At 40.1% G+C, this 19,977-nt stretch overlaps 1 protein-coding gene across 5 annotated transcripts in view; it reads left to right on the top strand.

Moving 5' to 3' along the window:
- KALRN (kalirin RhoGEF kinase) overlaps positions 1–19,977 on the top strand; it is a 519,314-nt gene that overhangs the window by 329,905 nt on the left and 169,432 nt on the right. For all 5 annotated transcript variants that reach the window (XM_075093010.1, XM_075093013.1, XM_075093012.1 and 2 more), the window contains exons 14-16: positions 5,809–6,004; positions 11,724–11,890; positions 17,976–18,095. In XM_075093010.1, the coding sequence (XP_074949111.1) occupies positions 5,809–6,004; positions 11,724–11,890; positions 17,976–18,095 (483 nt within the window). The remainder of the gene's footprint in view (positions 1–5,808; positions 6,005–11,723; positions 11,891–17,975; positions 18,096–19,977) is intronic.

The raw sequence follows: 19,977 nt of genomic DNA, 5'->3' as shown, positions 1-19,977 counted from the left end.
CTGAAGCAGAGCCAAGTGCTGTTGCCCCTGGCATCCCTGGTGCTCAATCTCTAGTGTGTGTTTTAGAGATCTGGTGTCCCCTACTCTATTATAACCCTTTTCTTTCTGCACCCACAGACACTCCTTCAGCATCCAAAAGTCAGAATTACCTTTTTTGATTCCTTCCTGGATTTTATCTCCCCTCTCATCTCATCTGTCCTCGCTCTCTGTTCATCCTAGCTGTATGGCTGCCACTTTTTAAAATTATTCTTCCTCTTGAAATGAGGTAGATATTCCCTTTTTATTCTGAGCTTGGTACAGATCTGCCCTGTGCCTGTGTGACTGTACTTCCCGTCCTGCTTCATCCCCATGCTCTACCCACTCTTCTCACCTTTGCTCCTCCTCCTACTTGCACCATCATTTTTATTGCAACCTGCCTCCTACATTTGCTTGTTCTTCCAAAGTGTCTTCACTCTTTTTCAGATCCCTCTTGTGAGCCCACTCTCTTTGTGTTGGTAGCTTCTGCTCCCAGGATAGAACTTTCTTTCCCACCTCCTCATATGCCCTTCCTCAGCCCATACTTCAAAATATCAGCTCTTATGTGATTCATTCGCCATATAACATTTATTTTCTTTCACTTGATTCCTCCTTTTCCCTCTCCACCTCCTTCAATTGGCAAACAAAATTTTCTGGTTGGCGTTAAACAAGACGACTTTAGATGTCAAACACTGAATTAAAGCCAAGCAAGCAGCATTCAAGGCTCAGCAGCACCGTTTTGTAGAAAATCTCAGCAGCATCATCAAAAAACGATACTTAGGACTTAGATATGAAATTATTGCAGACATACAATTGCCTGCACAGCTGCTGCTGCAGCTCCGGTAGGCTCCTTGGCCTAATCCACAAGTAGGCTCCAACGTAGGCATGAGTTGGCCGGACTGCTACTGCTGTTATTACTGCTATTAGTTTTCCCTTGCGTACCTCTTCCGTATACCTTTCCTCTTTCTCCAGGATTGAAGACGAACATGTCTCTCTCCCTTTGGTCATGTTATCTGGTGGTGTTGCAACAAAATCAATCCAGGAAGTGGCAAATGCAGCAGTATTGCAGCAGTGGGATTTTGGGTATATTAAGTTGCTGCTTTAGGAGGATTCCTGCCTAAAGACTATATGGTCTAGACTGTGGTTGCTATGTCTGCATGAAAAACAGACCTGGCTGACATAGTCTGTATATCTACTATAGCCTTGTGATAGCAGTGTGGAGCTCAGCACAAACCCAGTATTTGCGCTGCCTCCGCTGCTCTGGTAAGGACATCTCACGTATCTCATTTAGTACTAAATTGGGTTCACTACCAGCATTAGTTCCCCTTCCATTATAAAGGCAGCAGGAGCATTTATTTCAGGTGAAGAATGAAGAAATGTGCTTTCTGGTCTCATTGTCAGTTAATAGTTTTGTTTTGTCTTTCTCTCTCATTAGTACTCTGGGGTCACTTGGCCTTCCTTTAGTAGCAGGGAGCTGTTTCTTGGCCACCAAACTTATATGACCTGCAGGGAAGGAGCATGGATGCTTTCAAGGAGTCAGCTGGGGTGTGGCTGGCGGTGAGGCATGTGTGCAGCTTTCCTTGGAACAGTGTGGGCATCTGGGGATAAGTCTGCTGCTTTTCCTAATGCAGACCTCTGCACTGCCACTGTTGTCGCTCTCATGATCCTTCTGCTTTGTTATGATTTCTCTCTCATGGCACAGCAGAACAGAGCAGAGCTTACGGCTTCTCTTGGGGCAGGGCTTCTCTTCTCTCAGGCCATGTAAGGGATGCTGAGGTCTATTTAGACTCACAAACACTGGGAAGTGGAGTCAATAAACATAAGAAGCACTGTCAATTCTTTCCACAAAAACCTAGCAGATGAACAGAGTAAACTCTAATCAGCCATTCTTCTGGATTAAAAGGGAATTCAACAGTTCATGGCCAAGTAAGCCTCATTTATGAGACAGTTCCTGACATGGGCCCAATGCAATTGGCGCTTAGCACAGCTTAGGAGACAGGATGCTTTTGTCTGATGCAGCCCAAGTTTCACCATAGATGTCAGTGCCTGATCAGTCTGTGAAAGCATCCAAAGTCCTTTTTTAGACATGAAAAATATACTTCTGTAGTTAACGGAGCTGCCTAATTACAGCTTCTTCCTGAAGAAAAATAAATAATTTTCCCTATACTCAAGTCAAACCAGTTAGGGACTCAAATTCAGACTCTGGGACCATTTCCAAATGGTCCAGTTTGAAGTACAGAAAATTCTGGGATTTTGAGGCCTTGGCTGTACAGACAGAAAAGGAAATGTCTTAATGAGATATACAAAGCAGCATGGTCTCTGGGATAGGGCACCAGATTGGGGTTCAGGAAACCTAGATTGTTATCACAGCTCTGCTATTGCTTCCTTGCCTCCGTGTGCTTTAGATTCCCTTCTAGCCATCTGTTTGTCTCAGTTACTCAGAGCAATGTACCCAACCTTCCTGTACACATTTTGCCTGAGAGATTTGATGATGTTCCACCTCTCACTGTGCCTGACTCCTTCCTCTCTTCTCCTAACCTAGCACACAGGATGATTGTCACTCCTTCATCAGCCCCCACTTGGAGGCAACTTAGCTCCTTGCTTCCTTCTCTCCTTTGCTGGTAGCTGTGCTCATGGCCCCGGCAGAGCTGACACTGGGCTAACAAGCCCTGTCAGACCTGTCCAGAGACACTCAGGTGCACTCTTAGCCCCTGTTCCCATTCCTGGCAATGTGAGATGGAGCCCCCTGGACTGGCCTTGTATCCTGAGGAGTTTATCAATTAGCTCATGTCCTGACTTCTTGTACTGTCCTTTCCCCTTTAATTGGAACCACTGATTTGAACTGGAAGTGTGGATAATGGAGCATATGCCCTTCAGTGCCTTGCAATGGCTAATAGGACAGGTAAATATTTAGGTGCAGCTGCTCCTGTGTGGGGAGCCTGGTCAGAGCTGGCTGCCGACATGAGCGTGAGGAGCACTGGCTGCCTGGGAGGAAATCTTGAATGATGATGCTTTTCTGTTAGAGACCTGTCTTGGACATTCATGCCTGAGGGGCAAAAAGCAGTACAGTCAGAAACAGACATTTCCCTGTGCTGGACTGGAAATTATTGTAGATTTAATGATAAAAGGAATGCTGCTCAGTGTCCCATCCACAGCCAAGTGGAAAAGTTACCAAGAGAAACAGCACCACAGCAGAGAGGTTGACCTGGGCAGTTTTGTAGAAGTCCTGGATCTCAGTGTAGCTATGGAAAGACTTGTTGGTTCCTTCATATGTCCATCATCAACTTCCCTGACAGTTCAACCCTCTGAAAGATTTGCATTTTCCAGTCCTGGGGGTGACGTCCATAGACATAAAAGGGATGGAGGGATTTTGTTTTGATTAGAATCTCCAAATATTCATGACTGTCAAAGTAAACTAATGTAACACATTCTTTGATTGTTTTAAATCTTTTCTATTACTGTCACTTATAAATATTGTTAGACACGTTCATGGGCATGTTCACAGGAAATTGGGAATTACTTTGTGAATCCTTGCAAAATTTCAAATACTTATATTTTAGCAGCCTGACAATCAATACAATTAATTCAAACAGACAATATTTTTAATAGCTCATAAAAAATAAAATTATTCTGATTCACTTATATCACATGCATTTCCATTAGAAAGAGCAGAAAGGGCTTTGCATTGAACTTTAAATGTTATTGTAATGACTGTAGGAACCTGCGTTTACCCTAAATTCATTCCATCATAGTTGGAAACAAGGTCAAGACCACCTCAGTTCTGATTACTGTTAGCTGAGGATCTGTCTCTAAATGCAAATGCATCTAGTAAAACCCTTCTCCAGCATCTCCTTTGACAATTTCTCTATAACTGTTAAATCTGCCAATAAGACTCCACAGCCCAGGAACTCCAGCTATGACATGTGAATGAATCAGAGACTGCTGGAATCAGGAATGGGGCCAAAGAGACTGTAGAGATAGCTGTTATTTAAAGGTAATTGAGTGGAATGGGCAGTTGAACAAGCTGAAGAAAAATAGAAGCCCCTCAGGATGTCCACACTCTGCCTTTCACCCTGCAGCTGTGTTCCCAGCTTCTTGGTTGAGTAAATCTGCTTTTCTGCTTCTCTCATAAAACAGCCTAAAAACTGCTTATGTTTTCCCTTCTAATTGAAAACTGTGTACTCCCATCCATGCTAATGTGAGAAGGGCTGAGAGACGGTGCATTCGGGTTGTCTTCCCGTGCCTGCGTTGGCTATAATGTATGCTTTCTGGAAAGGAAAACTGAATAGAAAATTTTGAATCTTGGCTCCTTAGGAACTTAAGCATCTCACTGCACACAGGTACTGAAAAGCACCTTTAGTGAGAAATGGAGAACTTTCCACTACATCATAACATACACAAGTGGGAATTTAGATACCTAGTTTTAGCTCTCCTGAATCTAGCTATGAGGAATTGACCTATGAATCAGAATTAAGGCATTTATCTGATAATTCTTAAATACTTAAAAAAAAAAAAGGTGCTCTGCACACCACTAGCCTATATGCATGATTTAATTCCCATCCTCCTCGTCCCTCCTCCCTCATTCATTGTCGCTAGCATGTTCCCTCTTTTTTGTCTGTAGTAGCAGAATCTAGGTTGAGGTGAGACTGTGCTGTTTGTGTGGAGGATGGATCTTGCTTTAATTGAACAGGCAAAAACAGAGGACTTTGATACCAGTTGGCTATTTGGGGGCTAAAATGTAAAATACAGAAGATACAGTCAATGGACTGCTAAAATCATCAACTGCATGTTATAATGAGGAAGCAAAGAAAGCAACAGATTTTGCATGTTCCCATGAGTTATTAGCAGGTACTGTAGGTCTTTGGTTAGAGCCAGGTACAACTCGTGATTCCGCTGGTGACTCACCTAGCCCTTGAGTATGATGTTTCTGTGCTGTGCTTTCCCCATCTGTAAAAGTGAATTATTTATATTCATTCCCTAGCGTAAAAGCTTTCAGATCCACAGGAGAAAAAAGTTATACAGGGCCTGTTCCCAAGTCCACTGAAGACAACAGAAAGACCTTTATAAAAGACTGTAAGTCCATGAAAGCACAGCATAGGACTCATTGTGCAGCTGCAATATTGTGGGGGTTAACTCACAAATTCATAATAAAATATTTAGCCTCATGATGCATGTTCTGTGAATAACGGGTAGATACTGTTCACAATACATTATATCAATAATAATTCTGAATACATATTAGTTATCCCTGTTTTAGGGCTTAAAGGAAGCACCTTATAATTTTAATTCTATGAAGACAGAATAAATAATATTTCCATCTGTAATACGTAATATACAGTGTGTTGCAAAATGTTTTTAGAAACATTCAGGCCATTTTGAGATTATGTGGTCACAGGTGTTACAAATTGTTTTGCAATTCTGTAAGCATTACTATTTCTTTTAAAATTAATTAAAATGAAATTAACTTTAAAAAAATTAATTAATGTGAATTTATTCAGAAACATTATCTCTACCATCCCGTGTGAATATAGTGGGTCTTCTTTTACAATGCCCTTTGGAATGCATAAGGGAAAAAGTAGGCGTCACATTTCTTGTTGGACCGATAATCTTTTCGTGGATCATCACCTAAGCAAAATGTTAAGTGTGACCATTAAGTGGGCAGGATCCAGAGTGTACTGAGGCTGTGGTTTGGGCGTTTCTGGATCAGAGTCAAAATATGGTCCAAACATAGTTTGAGAGTAAGAATTTTCATTGATCTTGAGTGAATGTAGTGTCTGTCTTCTGCCCATGAAGGTTACAGCAGAGTTAGATGCCTGGAATGAAGATCTGCTGAGGCAAATGAATGATTTCAATACCGAAGACCTCACTCTGGCTGAGCAGCGTTTGCAGCGTCACACTGAGCGGAAGTTGGCCATGAACAACATGACCTTTGAAGTCATCCAGCAAGGGCAAGATTTACACCAGTACATCATGGAGGTCCAAGCTTCAGGTGAGCAGAACAATTTGATGTCTATTTTATATGAGAAAAAAAAACAAAACTAAGAACACCATACACACACACCCCCCAACACACACCAAAATGCATACCAAGCAAAAATACCCCAATAATACCAAATACATCAGCTTTTAATGCAAGTAAGTATGGGCAATACCTGTCTTTCCACTCCCAGAACTTTTCCACAAGTTTTGGGAATTCTTTGATTCAGGGTTATATGTAAAAATTTGCTGTTTCTTTGAGACTGAAGCTCACTGAGGAAATAAAGCTGACTTTCAAGTTTCATTCAGAAAGTTTCACAACTGCAGGATGGAGTTTGAGATCAATTCTGAAGTGGATGGAGAGGGGAGGGCAAGACAAGTTACACTGGTAGATCCTTGTCCTTGCACCACTCAGAAAAAAAGCACTGCAGGGAGTCGAGGTACAGATACTTTAGCTGGTCGATCAGACCTCAGGTCTGGAGGAAGTCCGGTTGTTGTGGACTCCTAAGCTTGTTAACCTTTCTGCAGCTAGACCTTACTGAGAGGCAAACTGACCAGTTGTGCTGGCTCATTCTCCACAGACTAGAGTACCTTATCCCTGTACCACATTTCAGGGTGCAGACGTGCCCGAGGGAGAGAAAGAAGAGTGAGGGGAAAAAGAAGCTAGTTATCCAAGAGCCTTCTCAGGAAGAATCCAAACATGAGAACCTTGAAACCAGTCATGAATGCAACTCTTGTTTCCAGCCAGGTCTAACTGGAATTCTTTTGTATAAAAAGGGAATACAGTAAACCATACAGAATTTTCCTTTTCAGTGTGCACTTGAAACTTAAAGGTAGCAACCTGGATGTAAAAAAGCCCTTTGGCATGTGCTCTTGAATGACAGATTCGATTCATGCAGATAGGGAGTCTGTCTGATACTTTTACTCTGCTTCTTAGCAGTAGGATCCTATTTCTAAGACATCCTATGAATCAGGATTTTTGTATCCTTGCATTTTCCATTTGGAAAAGGAATATCATAATTCAGATTAATCACTGCATAAGGTCCAGAAATGAATTTTACTTGTGAAGTGTTTTAACCTTCTTAAATGTCTGGAAAGAGTGCAAAGCAAGAGCAATTCCTGTTCTTTCCCTCCCAATTTGCACTTTCCAAATAAAAAGGATTTTTATGGTTTTATTCTTCTGCAAGTGTTCTACCTCTAGACACCCTGCTTTAAAAAAATCTGGGAGTATTCAGCCTGATTTGGCAAGCTGCACTCAGCAGAGGCTTAAGGACTACTACAAGAGTATGTTGTGAACTAGACAATCCGGTGCATTGTGTGAACCATGTGCATGAGCTTCTATGAGAACTGCCCACACTACTCCTGGTCCAGTGCTTCAGCTCCCTTGCTTTCTGGGATAGAAAACTTGCCCTGATACATCAGTTAAGATGCCTTTTTTTCCTTTTTTTTTCTTTCCTCTCCATCCTGGAAGAATCTTAATATGAGTAGGAATCCATGGGAGGTAAAGAATATGATCCATAGCAGAGGACAGTCAGGAGTCTCAGTGACTGATTTTTAGGAAAAAAAAAATTCTGTTTCTCAAGAAGTTAGCAAGAACTTCTTTTGGATTGTAGACAAAAGATGAGCAACTAAATGAAGTGATGTTTAAACTATTTTTATTAGATTATCTAAGATCACTTTCTATGAAACCTACCCAATAAAAATCTATTGGTCCCAAAGGCAAGGAAGCAGAATCCTCATGAGGATGTAGAGTAACGGTAGTTAATCAAAGGTAATGGTCATGTCTGCCATGCATGGAATGCTAAATGCTGGGAAAATGGCAAAATAAGGGAGAAAGATTGCTCTTGGGAGCCTACTGTTTCTTATTTCAATAAAGGACAGTTATACTCCATAAAAAATTCATTTAATTTTACTCCCTCTTCCTGAATCCTGTATCATAGTCATTCAGTGCATAAGTTAAGGGATGATTGTTCTTACTGCTAGAGCTGCAGACTTGCAGGGGTTCTGGGAAATCAGCTGCTGTTGCTGCTTCCTATTGTACAGCATCACTATTGCTACAATCAAAACTCAGCTGTAGCTATAGAAGATAAAGCCAGAAAAAAAGTAATTTTTCAGGGACATTCTACCTAACCAGCCACTCTTAACTGACCAAGTTTCTTCCCCTCCCTATAATTCTCTTTAAGCTTTATTCTTTTTATCATGTCACAGAGGAAACTGATTCAATTTTGATTACTCTGGCATTTGACTTGGAGGTTTTTAACCTAGTAAGTCTGTCAGATAAAATTACAGCCAGGTTTTTCCACACATGATGCCTTTTTCACTTGGAAATCTTGTGCAGGTAGAAAAGGAAGGTTTTAGACATTCACCCGCGATTTTTGCATGTCCGATGCAGGTTTGGAGCAGTGGTTCTTACCAGGCTGTGGAGTGTCTGGAAATCCCTGTGAATATTGTCATGTTGGTACAATAAATACAGTGGTCCTGTGGTGCACCATATCAGACTCTGTGCAGATATTCAGGGCAGCCGTGCATGCAAGGCATCTGTGCAAGTCCAGTACTTCCAAAGCTCCATACAGCTCAGAGCTGTGTTCCTGTGATTGTTTCCACTGCTCCGGCACACGAGGGTGAGCCTGGTGTGGGTTAGCCTGTTTTCACCATCAGAATAATTATTCTTCAAAGAAATGTTTGGTTTTATTAGGAGATATGTAAGATCTGGAAGTCAGGTTGTACTTTCAGAAATTTTGCAGTACTTTCAAATTGTCTTCATGTCTTACTAAAATCTGTGTCCTTCAGGAAACATATTTGCATTTAGAGAGTATCATAACAGTATACTCAAGGAGACTAGACTTTTTAATGAGGCAGCGCTTTTTATTTCAGTGAACTTATCTTCTATTCTTTCAGTTTGATTGTAGCTCTACGACTGATAGCAAAGCTAAATATTTGGGCAAATATTCTCAAAAATTGATATTGATTTTTGGATGTCTAACTTGATATGTTGAAAGGGCCTGGTGTTTCCAGAAGTGGCAGCTTGGTCATTTCTGAGAAATCCGTTTCCTGTGGAAAGTTTAGGATCATAATTCAGCAGTGATTTAACATCTCAACCCAAGCTGCAGTGATGACATGTTCATGTAATTCATTAGCATACACACCTTAGTCATTCTGCTTCTAGGTACTAAAAGTAGTTACACTCTAATAGCTGATTAATTGATTGCACAGATTTGGTTATTAAAGTCCATTTGCATTGTCAGTTTCATTGTCATAGTGAGCACCATGGTTAGCAGTCGCTCATGGTTTACAGAGCTACCTCTTTGTCTTATAAGCAACTTGTCTGTCAGGCCTGAAATACACTGCAAAGCTGGTGTTGGGGAAATTTATACAGTCCCCACCTGTAATGTGGAAAATTCAAACCTCTTTTGTTTCCTGGTTGTCAAGCTAACATCATTCATGTCTTTTCCCAGTGTTGCATTGCTTAAAAGGGAAATGCAAATCTATTTAATTTATTTTTGTGGTGTCATTTAGTTAGTTATAACTATAGTGCAAGGAAGAGGATACTAAACTTTCCTGTCACAGGCTTTTAATAGTTCAGCCTAAGAACAGGTTCAAAACAGTTTCAAAACAGCTTTGTACAGATTAAAAAGTAATACCCATTCCTTACACTGAATAGTATCTCACATCGCAAACAGCTCAGGTGTAATTAATGTATGTTTTGTAGGATGCCAGTTAGTGTGGCTTGGTACTCTTTTCTGTAATATTTTTTAAAAACATTTTTGGTTCATTATCCTTCCCTTGATATCTGCTGCACTAGTTGAGACATTAGAAGAAATGGTAACCAAGTTCAGTTTGTCAGAAAATCAGCTGTGCTTTTCTATCTATCAAAATACAATGTAAGGGTAACATGTATGAAATTATTCTGAAAACAAGGCTTTCTATTTTGCAAACCAATCTTTGAGAAGAATAAGGGCTCTCACCGCATGCACTGGCACTGTAGAATAAATCTGTGTGACATATGACAACCAAGAAAGGGCAGATCATTCATCACAGGGAGTGCGGGCTGCCCTTGGATAGCATCCCAGGCAGTTCACTGGTTGCTGCTGATGAGTTAGCACAATCAAAACCATACCAGCTGAGTGCGTATGAAGGAAAACCATGCATTTAATATCAAATAGGTGCGGTGAAGTCAAGCATACAAAAAGCTATCATGTCCTGAGGATACAGAACCATATGCAGGCTAATTGTAGCAACAATACCTGGCTTCTGGCCGTTGAAAGGAACTTCACTCCAAGCATAGAAGCATGTGTTAAATTTCCAGTTCTAAATGGGAAGCCACTTTATTTGGTAATGAAGAAACTGTTTTGTTTTGGCTGGGAAAGGGAATAAGCCAATCACTTGCATTCCTATGTACTTTTTCTGATAAAACCAGAAGTCAGGAAAAAGGGGATAGGGTCAATCATAAGGTCATATTTATTTTGTGTACTGTCCTCTGTAGACATCACTCTGAGAATGAAAGTCACAAGTCTCTAAGGAGGGTAAAGGGGGAAGAAAAGGCATCTTTCTAAATGGGCTTTAAAAATAGCATCCAAGCGTTTTATACAGGAGCTTCTAATTAACATATTTCTTTTTTAATGTCCTATTATTCCATGAAATCAAATGGCTTTGGAGAAAAGTATAGTGTTTTCTCAGCATTACTGGAACCTGATTATTTTTATATTAGGTTCCTGATCCTCCCTGTATTGAGGCCAATGGCAAAATTCCAGCAGACCTCAATAAGGGAAGAGTTGAGTCTTTATTAATTTTTAATCACAGGAAATACAGTAACATGGGAAGACATCATATTTCCTCCAGGCCAAACATTCAGAATTACACTGGTAGCGTACCCAGCAACACTATCACACCAGTGTAATAACGAACAAAGATGTGAAGCTCTGTGTTTTATTTCATGTAACCACTACACACGAGGCTCGCAGGATCATAAGAAAATTCAGGAGGTAGGAAGGGACTCAGGAGGTCTTTATTTCAACCTCCTGATCAAGTCAGGCTCAGCTATGAAATCAGACCAGGTCAGTCAGGGCTTTATCAATGTCATGCAGGATGCAAGGGATGGGGAACGTGGTACTAAGCCACCTTTGCTCTCTGGTATGTGAGGATTGGATGAAAGTCAGTCTGTGGCATAATTCTGAATGAATTATAGGTTGGTTTAAACTAAATTGTTGTTAACGATCCTCTAAAGCGCCTACATGAAAAAGAAGTGTGCACTGTGGAGTTCCACATACTTGTAGAACTACTATAGATCTGGAGACCAGAGTTTGCTTCCTTTAATTCACTTTTCTATTTTCTCCCTCATTCTTTTTCTCTTCTAAGTTCTTTTCAACACGCGTTTCTGAAGTATAAGCTAATTACTGTATGAAAGGGAGGGGGGTTTTCTGTCTTTTGTTCTCTGTCCAATGTTCATGCAAGTTTTCGAGCAAGGCTGTGGTTAAATCATGTCCTATAAGCCAGATGCTGGTGGCTGAGATGAGCAATGATCACCAGAGAAACAGTACTTTGTAGAAAAACGTAGTGATGCAGAATAGGAAACCGGGAAAGCCAAATATTACATGTGAGGGAGTTTCATGAGAAAGAATTACTCAGAGAATTGCAAATCAGTGTGTTGGGTGGCAAAAAATTTTGAAGCTTACATTTCCGCAACAACTGAAATGTCAAGTAAGTGCAATGATCTCTCTCTCTGCATTTTGCAGGCATTGAGCTGATCTGTGAAAAAGACATTGATCTTGCAACACAGGTTCAAGAACTGCTGGAATTCCTTCATGAGAAACAGCATGAGCTGGAGCTTAATGCTGACCAAACTCACAAGAGGTTAGAGCAGTGCCTACAGCTCCGGCACCTACAGGCTGAAGTCAAGCAGGTGAGAGTTTTTAACCACAAGGGTCTTAAAAAGGTTTTCAGCCATTATAGACATGCAAACTGCTAAACCAGCTTCTGCCAAGTCACATACCTTTAGGTGGACGATCTCAATCCTCCTTTCCTTAACAGTACTTGATTTGCTGACAGATTGCAGCATGACCCTTTACAAAGAGCTAAGGCCTCTGTTGTCTCCACTTTGCATATATTTGGCTTGATGAATAGTTATGGGAAGTCTGTGCAGAACTGACCCTGTAACTTCTCAACTGGAGAAACTACCTCAAATTCCATGTATTCTGGGAATATAATGATTTGATTTGGGACCCAGACTTAAGCTGTTGTGGAGAATTGGCCCAAAGCAAAGGATAACTGAGCTGTGAGGTCTAAGTATGACATTACGGTAGTTTCACCTTTTCATTTATTGCTATACATCTGTTGACCTGCAGGGATCTGCTGTGTGAGTTTAAAAATTCTGTCTGTGGTCTCTAGATCCTAGGACTTGTTTAGCCATCTTAGTATTGTTACAGTGCCTTTCTTCCAGATTTCATCCTAGTGTAGGCAGTTGTGTTCTGCCTCCCTAGGTTTCCCCTGATACTTAATTTGGATGCCTCGCATTTCTTTGTTTTCCTTTGCTACATAGGATAACACTACACTTCCTGCTTCCTAATCCATAGGTGGCTTCTCACATCAGTGTATGTCTGGATTTCAATGGAATGGTCTTGGTTTCATTAGGAAAACTGGGAATGGAATATTCAGGCTTCCATTTTACCAGTACAAATGTGGTGGGTTTTGTTGGTTTGGTTTTGGTTTTTTTTTTTCCCAAATACTACAAGGTACTAATGAAAAAGATTTCCTTCTTTGTTTACTACAAAAAAAATATACTGAGTATTCAGTACATGATTGTAATTATTCTTTCTTCAAAAGTGAATATTTTTGTGTTATGTATGTCATTTGAGTGACATTTTATCTGAATTGTTTTATCATTGTTGGCAAAAAATCCTTCATTCTCAGACAACTCTCAAGCTAGAAGCTGGAGGCACCAACACCAGTGCATACATTTTCATTCAGAGTCCACTTTGACGTGAATATTTGCAACCCTAAACAAAAGCAGCGCAGAACTCTCCTAAATTTTTGTTTTGAATATATAGTAATTTTGCATTTCTAATAATTGAAGGTCAACTCCTCATGAGGGTCCAGAGCTCTGTAGTGTGCTTTGGCTCTCTTATGAAGAAAAAAAAAAAGACTCTGATATTCATAATCACCACCTTAATACGATTATGAAGTGTATCCTTTCTTCCATAAGTTCCCAAAGTTTCTTACACACAATTTCACTAAGCTTGAGGTTTTGTGGAGTAGATTTATGATGAAGTAGAGCCATTTTAACTTATGATAGAAAATAGAGAGGAATAATGTGTGTGGTAGAAATGCTAAAATACAGGTTATTGCAATCTGACCAAGTGTCAGTAGCCCAACTGACCAGGATGAAGTGCCAGTTGCTCAGCCCTGTGGCTGCCCCTGGAGCTGTACCATGGCAGTGCAGCACTCTCTGCAGGTACCTGATGTTACTTGCCTCATTATCAAGTGTTTGCTGGGCCTTAGCTATTTTGCAAACCAAAATCTAACCAAAGAAAATGGGTTTAGGACTGAACTATCTAATACTTACTGTGAGAGGAGAACAGCTGCCTTGAATTAGTATTCCCTTAACGGAGCTTGGGACCATCAGAGCCTTCATTAGTGTGACCTTTCAACAAACAATAGTGAAGAGTCGTTTTATTTGTTCAGCTGAATACTACGGACTCCTTTGCTTATTAACCTATAAATTACCACAGCTACAGTTTCCCTTAGAAAAAGGCAAGTTAAAATATATCTGTGCCCTATCTATTTGGTTTCCTGTAGATGAGTCATATTCCAAACCATTTGAAATGGGAAATTGGGAAATATATTGATTTTGGCTTGTAGTTCATCTCCAGTCTGGTCCAGATTTCCTTCACTTTCATTTTAGTGCATCTGAGATGATGGATGATCTCATTACTAAATCGCTCGCACTCTTGTGAATCAGTTGGGATGTGGTTGCTGCAAGACACCTACTGTAGCTGTGGTTAAGTTCTGCTGACATAGTAAAATTGGTCAAGGCTGCTACGTGTACATGTGTTTGCATTTTGATGTAATGGCTCATGGAAATACTAAGTCTTCTAACTGTCTCTATCTATTTAAGTCTCATTTACCAGGGATTTCTGCTTTATATCAAATGCACCAAGGGTTTGAATGCCAAGACAATGAATCGAAGTTTGGGGCCATTAAAGCAGAACAATTCCAAATGAGATGTTCTGTGAACTGCTTTAGAGTGGAAATAGTATAGACCAGTGAATCACAGATTTTTTGGTATTAAGAAAGATCCTGCCCAAGATTGATTTCCCCTCATTTGGATCCCACTCATTTCCGACAGAAACTGCAGAGCTTGGATTGCTTACATAAAAATAATAGCAGAATAGGGTTGTGGAGATCAGTTTAAAAAACAAACTCTCTAATGCTATGTGTGCAGCTGTTTGGCTTCCTTATCACCTTATTTTTCTCTGTATGTTTCATTTGGTTTTTTGATAAATGTTGAAGTTGACCTAATTTACTCCCAGATATCCTCACAGTGTCCCACTACACTTATTTCCCAGGTTGTTTTGAAGTGCATTTATTCCTTTTCATGTGCCTGTTGTCCATCCACTTTTGCCCTTTGGCATTATATTTGCTTCCAGATGAATATGCCGAAAGGATGATGGGAAGTAGTCATTTGAGAGACACTGAATGTATTTAGGTTTTTCCTAATCTAATGTCACAGAGTTCCTGGAAACCCGATGCAGTTGTGAACATGGCTAAGATCAACAGAAGGTGTCCTTGTTGGTTGTTGTGTCTGTGATAGTAAGAGCATCTCAGAGAAGCAGCAAAGGGTCCAGAGATGTGAAAGGTTCACTTACATAATTTTGCCTTTTAAACTTAAAAATCTTTTCCAACATAACTTGATGGGTATCATTAGCAAGGTCTTAAGTCTTTTTCAGAACCATCAAGGAAGGCATTCTGACTAAACTAAACCAGCAGGCAGAAACACTATTTGACACAGAGCTCTCATTTCTTAAGGAAGGCTGCACAAGAGGTGCCTCACTTTTTGATTTTTTCGTATAAGGTCTGATTCTGTGCTCAAGGAAGATGACAGAGTTTCAGGGTATGCATTTTAGAAGAACTTGGTACTATTATTTAATTTCAGAGGAGCTATATTCAGAAGTAGCTTGTTTTAAGCAAGTTGGAGTCAAAGGTGGGAGTTGTTTTAGAACTGTGGTGGTTGCCGTGTTAGACAACCCATGCCTTGTAGTGAAATTGTTCTCCCATGGCAAGTGGCTTTTATCTAAGATGCCATCAATGTGTTTCTGCTTCTCCATTATAAAAGAAATGGTTAGGCTTTTTAAGAGAGTCTTCAGAGATTTATTTAACAGAGAATTATTTTATCACTGCTTCTGCTTCTACAAAGTTGATAAAAATCTGTAATTTGCTTGAAATGTCTGTTTAAAGCCAACTTTTGCTGTTGGCCTGTCTGCACATTACCAAGTAATGGTGAATCTATTAATACAGGAAATGATTGGAGAAATGCCTTGGTGCTTTATTAGCATCTTCTCTACATATTTTAATTAAAAGGTATTAAGCACCATATAAGTAGGAGTCAATTTGTGAGCAGGTCTTGTAAAACAGATACAAATGTGTACATCCTCTCTTCTAACCATTTCGCAGACCAAACCAGTGACACAGTGAAAGGCTCTACAGGTGACTGGGTTTTGCACTTAGACTTAGGAAGCTTTGGGTATACAACTGGAATCTTTTTCCTACTGTATGTAAACAACACACCCACACAAAAGAAGAGGAGGAAAAAAAACTAAGAGAAAAATATTACTGTGGAAAAAGCTGATGCAATCCCAAGCGAGGTCCTGACATTTAAGTGTTAGACTTTTGGAAGTAGAATGGAGTCATCATTTAAGTTCTTTCATTAAAAATTTGCTAGTGCTTGGGTGCTCACTGGGCCTGGAAATGGGAGTGCAGGAGCCCCACAGTGAGGGCCTGAACCCACACTCTGGGGGAAGGCGAGAGGGCACAACTCAGGTGGCAGCAGCCTTGGTCGAGAAGAGTGCTGTAAGCATTGCTGACAGGATGTAGTCTATCAGAGCCTGACATGAACTGCTTTACCCCACATATTTTTGAGTCAGCAAGGCAGCTGTACGGCAAGATGCACATGTACCATTAACACCAGAGGAAACCTGGCTGCTTTCTGTTTTATGGTCCCTCTTTCTCCTTACTCGACCTTGTTGCCTATTAGCTTTACACTGATTGAGTTGCTTTATTTGAAGAATGAGGTTTCCAGTGATTTTATTACTATTTAGAAACCCAGATATTTGTATGAAATCTGAATCAAAACCTCTATGGAAGGTTTTGAAAATTTCAGCTCAAATAAAAGCTGTTCCCAAGAAGACCCTGTCACGACCTGGTTGCATTGTCCAAAAAACAGAAAAAAAGCTGCTGCATTTTTAGCATACATACTCAGTATTTTCTACGCTCTAAATGGCCAAGCCAGGATATATCACAGTATATAACGTGTGAAAGCATGTCTTGCTTTATGATGTCCTCACTTCAAGTCTTTCCCAGACACAGTGATCCTTTGGTTAACTTCAGTTTTCGGTACCATGTAGTAGGTAATAATGTAGCTTTCTTGTCTGATGGCTTATAGAAAATGCCAGCCAAAAAGATTGCCGTATGACAACCTGATTTCTTTTCTTTTAAATCTTTGTTGCATTTCCCACAGGAGCAATAACACCTGCTGATGAAAGAGAGGAAGCTGACAAATGAAATCTTCCACACTGTTGTACTGAGCAGAATGTGATTTTCTACAAATTAGGGTCAGCTACATGGGTAGACGGCTCCCCTTTCTTTCTCCTAGGGAAAACTCATTTTCCTACCCTACAGGGAACTGAATGGCTATAACTAGGGTGATACATGATGTAGGGATAAAAACCAAAACAACAGAAAATCCCTATTTCTTTCAGATAATTTAATGGATCACTTGATGAAAACGATGACACAAAAGGGAAAATACTATGTAGAGTATTGCAGCAAAGTCAGTTTTGGAGCTTTGTAAATCACAAGCTAAATTTAGGGCAGCGATCGGGCAGTCAGGATTTCCTGTGCATCTGTTACTTGAATTCAGCAACTTTCTGGCTTTATTGGAATAATCTGACACCCACACAGGTAGAAAATAGGCTTTGAGACAACACAGCAAAGAACTTGCACGTGTGCTCTGGGTGTTAATTTTCCAAGCACGTGTCTTAAAATAGCAGAAAATGTTGCTGCTTAAATGAATAAATATAAGCTTGATAGATTTTATTATGTGTATTTAGGATTTGAGATTGCAGTCATTACAGCATGGGTTGCATGCCTACAAATAATCTGAATATCCCTGAAGTAAAGCCTCTTGACTAAATATAAAATGCAAGACCTGGGATTTCTTCCTAGCTCTGCATGCAGGTGGAAACTCCAACTGCATCTTAACTCCATGTCAGATGAAACCAGCTGTGTCGTCTCCATCTTCACCCCTAAGCTCTGACTTTTGTGTGAAAGAAACCCAGGCAAGTGGAGCAGAAAGGAGGTGCAAGGTCCATGATTCCAGTTGGGAATTTGAAACAAGAGAGATATCTTTATGCTTAATTTCAAATCTCTGACATTCAACTTTGTGGTTTTGCGCTGGGGTATTTGCATAGGGGAATATTTATTTTTGTGATCAAAGCTTGGAAATGAAAGCTCTTGTCTATCTTAATATCCATGTAAATATTTTGAGAGTTTATTTAGTCAAGCAATAACTTTTTCAATAATATCTTTGCCCTCTAAAAATTTATGTCATTAAGTCCTTACCCTAGGATTTCTTTCTGCTCACTGATTCAGCCTGAGACCACACTGGGCAAAGTGCCTTTTTGTTAGCCACGCTGAAGCATTTTCTGATCAGTGACTACATAAACCTTTGTATTGAAGAAACCTTCCCATAAACACATCCTTTCTTTTTACAGGTGCTTGGCTGGATCCGGAATGGTGAATCAATGCTGAATGCAAGCCTTGTCAATGCAAGCTCCCTCTCTGAAGCTGAGCAGCTCCAGCGAGAGCACGAACAGTTTCAGCTGGCCATAGAGGTAACACAAATGAGTTAACTTTGTTTCTCCTTCCCAGGTGAACATCCTGGGCATCAATCATTGCTTGCTTGAAGGAAGGCAAGGAATAAAAACTTTAGAAAATCAACTTATCATTGAACTCATAATGTAGCCAGAGGTTAATAGTGAAATAACTTAGCTTCTGCAGCTAATTCTTCAGCTGTCAGATATCGGCCTTTCCATTCATGAAAATGACACTCATGCATCTCCTGATAATTTCTGTGTTAAAAAAAAAAAAGATTAAAATTCACAAAGTGATCTGGATATGGGAAAAGTTTGTAAAGTCAGTTTCTTCCCACTCCCATGATTTGCAGATCATTTCACAGCATTCATTTATGAATATCTTTGTTACTGGATGATGCCCTCACATGAAATCTTTGCTTCATTCAACTCTCCTTTTGTTGACAGCAGACGAGACATTCATTCAAACCCACCTTCTCAAATAACTTTAATTTGAAGAAGAGGCAAGGGGGGAATTTTTAAGAATTGCTTGCAAAACTGAGCTTTTGCCCCTGCTTGGCCTGCAGTAGCACACCTTTGACCTGGCCCTTGAAAACTAGTTGTGAGCCAACTCATTTGCCTCACTCATGGGTCCAGGACATGGCGGGAGGAATAAGGCCTCCTCTGAGCTGCTTTCATGTGGATGAGAAGGTAGTGGACAGCTATGGACTCCCCTGAGTAGGGCACTACAAGACTCATAGTTAGCTCAGTACTTTGTATGTCTCTGTCATTATGAACAAAGCCTACACTCACAGGGTGTGCTCACTCCAGTTGGGAGAAAGAGGGGCCATTGCTTTCTCCTGTTCCTGCTTAACAAGGTGTATATGATTCCCAGATTATGTTAATTGTCACCTTTTTACAGAGCAAAGAACAAGTTGGAAAATCCCTTTCTGTGGTTTATATATATCTGAAAATAACCAAAACTAAACCAAAATTTAAACTATGAAAATATTATTTCCATGATGGAGATTTGAAGAGATGCCTGGTTTAGTGGGGGAAAAGTGACTTTATGTCTTCTGGTAAACTTTAAATAAGTCAATATACATTACAGTGTTGCTAGTAAGTATAGAGTTTAAACCTCAGCTAATGACCTATTTTGGTCCAGCTCCGCTCATACTAAGGAAAGAGCAGCTGTTGCAGCTCTGAAGGGAAAAGGAAGACATTTTCTATCAATTTTGTATGAGCTGGCTGGTACCAAGCTGTGCTGACCACATCTTGGCAGCTTTCACCAGAGAGCAGTGGGGAACAAGACACCCACTGGCTGTGTTATCGCAGCTTGCTGCCATTGGGGAGTGCTTGTATTTGGTGGTAAATGGAAATCACAGAGGGAGAAGAGGGTTATGCCACAGTAAAGGGGAAAATAAGTTTTCAACGGGAAAAAACACTAGATTAAATATTTAAAGTATTTAAAGCTCAATATGGGGAAGAGATCAGCAAAGCACACAGGGCAGACTGTTCTCTCAAGGCATTCTAGATGTGGAATTGATTTTCAGTTGAAATCCTTTAAAGTCTATTTAAAACAAGTATTACAACTCTAACATCAGTAAAGCAGCTGGATATTAAATTTAACCAGTTGTTCTTGAACATCTTCCTAAATGTTTCTGCCAAGTATTAATCCTTTTTTTTTTTGCTAATAGCTTTCTGTACATTGCATTATTCATCAGTGTATTACCAGATGATTTCAAGCTTCTTTCCAGGTTCAAGGATTAGATCATAAAAGTATCACATGAGAATTTGTCAGCAGCAGTTACGAATGGGATGCAGAACAGAGGAGTCTTGGGGATATTTTAGGGCTTCTGTTCAGAAGATTAAAATCAAATATTGGACTAAACCATGCCTGAACACAGTTACTCAGGAGGCTGTG

This window comes from Phalacrocorax aristotelis, chromosome 5, assembly GCF_949628215.1.
Source record: "Phalacrocorax aristotelis chromosome 5, bGulAri2.1, whole genome shotgun sequence".
In the NCBI taxonomy this organism is placed as follows: domain Eukaryota; kingdom Metazoa; phylum Chordata; class Aves; order Suliformes; family Phalacrocoracidae; genus Phalacrocorax; species Phalacrocorax aristotelis.
The sequence above is the reverse complement of the archived record's forward strand: the minus strand, read 5'-3'. Positions and strand labels throughout refer to the sequence as shown.